This window comes from Pinus tabuliformis, chromosome 2_2 (assembly GCF_031772625.1).
Source record: "Pinus tabuliformis cultivar Carrire ecotype Pingquan chromosome 2_2, CPIR1, whole genome shotgun sequence".
Classification (NCBI taxonomy): domain Eukaryota; kingdom Viridiplantae; phylum Streptophyta; class Pinopsida; order Pinales; family Pinaceae; genus Pinus; species Pinus tabuliformis.
In genome coordinates, this window is record NC_142300.1 from 806,851,238 (window position 1) to 806,855,233 (window position 3,996).

At 40.0% G+C, this 3,996-nt stretch overlaps 1 protein-coding gene across 1 annotated transcript; it reads right to left on the minus strand.

The window, feature by feature from the left end:
* Nucleotides 1-2,361: 2,361 nt before the first annotated feature.
* On the minus strand, nt 2,362-3,423 carry LOC149195411 (uncharacterized). Its single transcript, XM_089407908.1, has one exon. The coding sequence runs from the start codon at nt 3,421-3,423 to the stop codon at nt 2,362-2,364; it is 1,062 nt and encodes a 353-aa protein (XP_089264034.1).
* Nucleotides 3,424-3,996: the final 573 nt, after the last annotated feature.

The following is a 3,996-nucleotide window of genomic DNA, read 5'->3' on the forward strand; positions in this document are numbered from 1 at the left end:
AAAAACCTTGTTTCTATATATAGGAGTCTAAGGGTTCACAACAAAAGCAAGCCAACCTAACAATAATAATATAAGGGCTCAAAAATAACAATAGAGGAATTCTATGGGGCATAGTAATAATAATATGGGGACAATAGGGGCACAAAAATATTAATAATGGATACAATTACAATATTAATGGGGGGCATCACTAGTATTATAGGGACCTAACATAACCATTGCAACGAATCCATGATCTAATCCATGCATGGAGAGTGATGTGCATCGGAAGGGAGAAAATCCATGTGGAAATCATTGAGCTCAATATCGAGTGTAAATTTCATGATCTAGAAGGATTTCCCTAATTGGACATTGGCGAATTTTTATTGCAGGAAGCATTGTGGTGAAGTCAGGCTTGGACCAAAACTTATAGCTTAAATCAGATAAAATTTCTCCAATGATCTCACAAAAAACTCACCCTGGAATCCATGGATTGCTTCCCTAGGTTTTTCCTTATTGCAATTGGCTGAATGGAGGGTTGGAAACAACCCACAAGTTAAAAAGTGGAGTATGTTTCAAAAGTATGGGTTGATGTGTGGGTTCCACGTAATCTCAAATATAACAACATTGGTTTAGGTTGGGCTCCGAGACAAGTCAACCTGTAAGAGTCTTCCCGAAGTTAAATGAGAAGTGTCGGAGGAAAAGGTTGAGAGGGGAAGTTTGGGATGACTCAACATGACAACTAATGCGAAAAGAAGATTGTGGACCAACCGTGTGCAAGAAATTCATGGAGGAGTGGCCCACCTACACACATGAGACCGAAGCTATATCCTAGAATTTCTTAGTTAATATTCCAAGCAAACAACAAGGATGATTGGGCACTAGGCCATCTAGGCTTACAACATAGAGGTGGAGAACATTCTGACTGGTCAAACTGAAGCATACACCATAGCTCATCCTAGAGAAAATTTTCCCATTGTTCTAGTAAGGAGACTCGCTTGGGGGAGAGGGATCACATTGGGCCGAGACATGGTGGCTTCCATGTAACCAAGTTGTACAAGGATTGGCATAGAGTGGGCCATGAAACAACTTAGCCCATGAGTCTCTTCCCAGAAGTCAATTCTGACACACAATGAGGAAGAGTTGGGATTATTCAACATGAGATTACATGGAATATACATGGTGAACCAATTTGAAGAAAGGGTTGTGCGGAGGTATGACCCACATATCCATGTAAAATTGGAAGCAAGAGCCCAGCGGATAGAAAGGGAAGGCATGTTTGGGTGCATGAAGTAACGAAGGGTTGAGACACAGTGGTAAACATGTGATCCTGCCTCATCTCTCATTGGTACGACATGGTCTAATCTATAGATTGGCCTGAAAGGAGGACCCTAGAATATTTAGTGGAGGCACAATTTTTAAGGGCTTAGGAGGTTGGCTAAAATATTTAGCCCTTTTAGCGGAATATTGGTCCGCAATTGAATATATATAACATTTGGCGGGTGGCACGATAGAGTTTATAATATAAGCGTGGTTTACAAGTGTCATGCTTGAACAATTAAATAACCAATGACTACATGCCAAGTGGCACTGGAAGATTCATTAGGGGACATAGGCTACATGGTTTCCACGTAGTGTAAATGATGACAAGGTGTTGTGTAACTTGCTAGATCTTCTAGTGGTCATAAGCTTTGATCCAGAGGTCAGATTGGGGTGAAATTGTATATCACTGGAATCATTTCACTGAGATGAACACAATGACAATGTTGATATTGAATGTTGAAAAAAATATTATTGTCCCATTTCTCTAACTACACAACAGAGGTTGGATTAATCAAGTGAAAACTCACCTTGGAATTAAGGGGGTTGTTTACAAAAATCATGTATTAAAGGTCAACAAAATTGTAATGTCATTAATTTCCATCTATATTTTTTTTTCCGGAGAAAAAAGCGAACTTTTTATATATAAAATGGATAAAAAGTTACAAGCAGATGCTAACGCATTCAGTTGCAGTGAGGAGAGAACCCTCAACTGACTCAGAGAGAAATGACTCTACTCTGAAACTGTCCGAAGACACCCAAATAAAACATCCCCTGCAAGAGGGAGCAATACTGATCTCTCAACAAAAAGAAACCAACAGTCCACAGCAGATTCTCTGCCTGTAGCCGAAACACCATAACCAAAAACCGTCTGTATAGTACAGTGGACCTCCATGAAGGAAAACAGCCCACTGTTTACAAATAAAAGTCGCCCAAAACACTTGGGCCGTGATGAAAAAGTCACTGTCTCAGCAGAAAACCAGAGAGATGATATTCAAAAGACATCTTTCCGTGACCCAAAAGGAACAAAAACTGATGAAAGACGTAACAGGATGCACAAGATTAGACATAAGGAGGCTGGAGAGACTCCTGTAGCTGGTCATTTTGCTTCTCTGTCACTTTCCAAAAGCCCAAAGCCTGCTGCAAAGCATCTTTAGATAGTTTATCCGCGTGTTCATTCCGGCTCCTGTATATGTGTTCAATAGAAAAGACATTAAAAGACTGTTTTAAATGCATAATTTCTTCAAGAAGAGGTCTCAACATATAGTTCTGACATCTACTGTTTCCGTTAACCCATTTAATCACATTTAAAGAGTCCCCAAAGATCTGAATTGCGAAGATATGTCTGTGAATAAGCCAACAGAGAAGTAACTTGAGGGCTGACAATTCAGCGAAATTGTTTGAACCAGTACCAATGCCCACCGAAGCCAAGAGAGAATGAGAATCATTAAGATGAATGACTATGCCTGCCCCTGCTGAGTTGTTTTGTGAGGCCCCATCGAAGTAGGCCCACGGAATGTTTGGCCTTATTTGTTCTTCCCGGTTTTTGCATTTTTTGCTTGGTTCCTCCGGTTCAGGAATACTTAAATAAATGGCTGTACTTTGGATGGCAATGGTTTCAGCTGAGATAGATGCATCTTGAAAAATGGATTTGTTTCTGGCCAACCAAACTCCCCAAGAGATGATGGGAGGGAGGTTCCTCAGATTCCCCCCTGGATTCTGGTTCCACCATAGCTCCCAAGCTGCTATAATGGAAACCCCTTCCCATCTGAGATGCTTTCTCAATAAGCTTTGCACTTCTTCCCACACCTTTTTAGTGAAAGGGCAATTCAGGAACAGATGATGGATGGACTCTGAATCGTTTTTGCAAAGAGGGCACCTGCCTGGGCCGAGCATGAATCTAGCTTGTAAAATATCCCAAGTTGGGGCCTTCTTCTTCAGTACGCACCAGAAAAACAACCTAGATTTTTTTGGGCATTTTAACTTCCACAGGTGATTTGCCCACCAAACAGGTTCTTCCCAGCCTTTCTTTGACATTATGAAGCTGTATCCTGCTTTTGGGGCATATAAGCCTGAGTCAGCATGGGCCCATACCAGCTGATCAGGTCTATCAGCAATTTCCATCTATATATGAGAAATATAAAATATGATAATTTTGAATTCAAAATTATCATGTTTTATTTCTTCCCAAGTAAAAAGTGTAATTTTAGTAATGAAAACAAAATTACATGTTGTAGATGCTTGCAAGCATTCCATCATCTTGTTGAAGAGTGATGATCATGAGTTAATACAAATAATCAAACTAATAGATGAAGAGAAAAGGTTAAACTTTTCTCCATTTCTTCTTTTCACCCTTCTTCCATTCTCCTTGAGATGGCATGAATGAAACAATAGATGACTGATGTCCTTGTCCTATTCTTGTACTTTCCTTGTCTAAATCAGAATTATTCGGTACATGGTGATGCTTGTATCCACCCGAGTCCTTTTCTTCGGGTATCTTCACTAAGTGTGTCATATAAACTTATAATTTTGTTGCTTCTCAAGAGGTTTCCCCCTTTCCTTATTTTTGTTGTGTATTTTGGTTTTCCACATTGGAAATGGGATCCTTTTCTTCTACATCTTCTTCCTCTTCAGGCATATTGGAGGGAAATTTCCATCCTTTGGATTGCTTCCCTTTTTTCTTCTTCCTTCTCGACT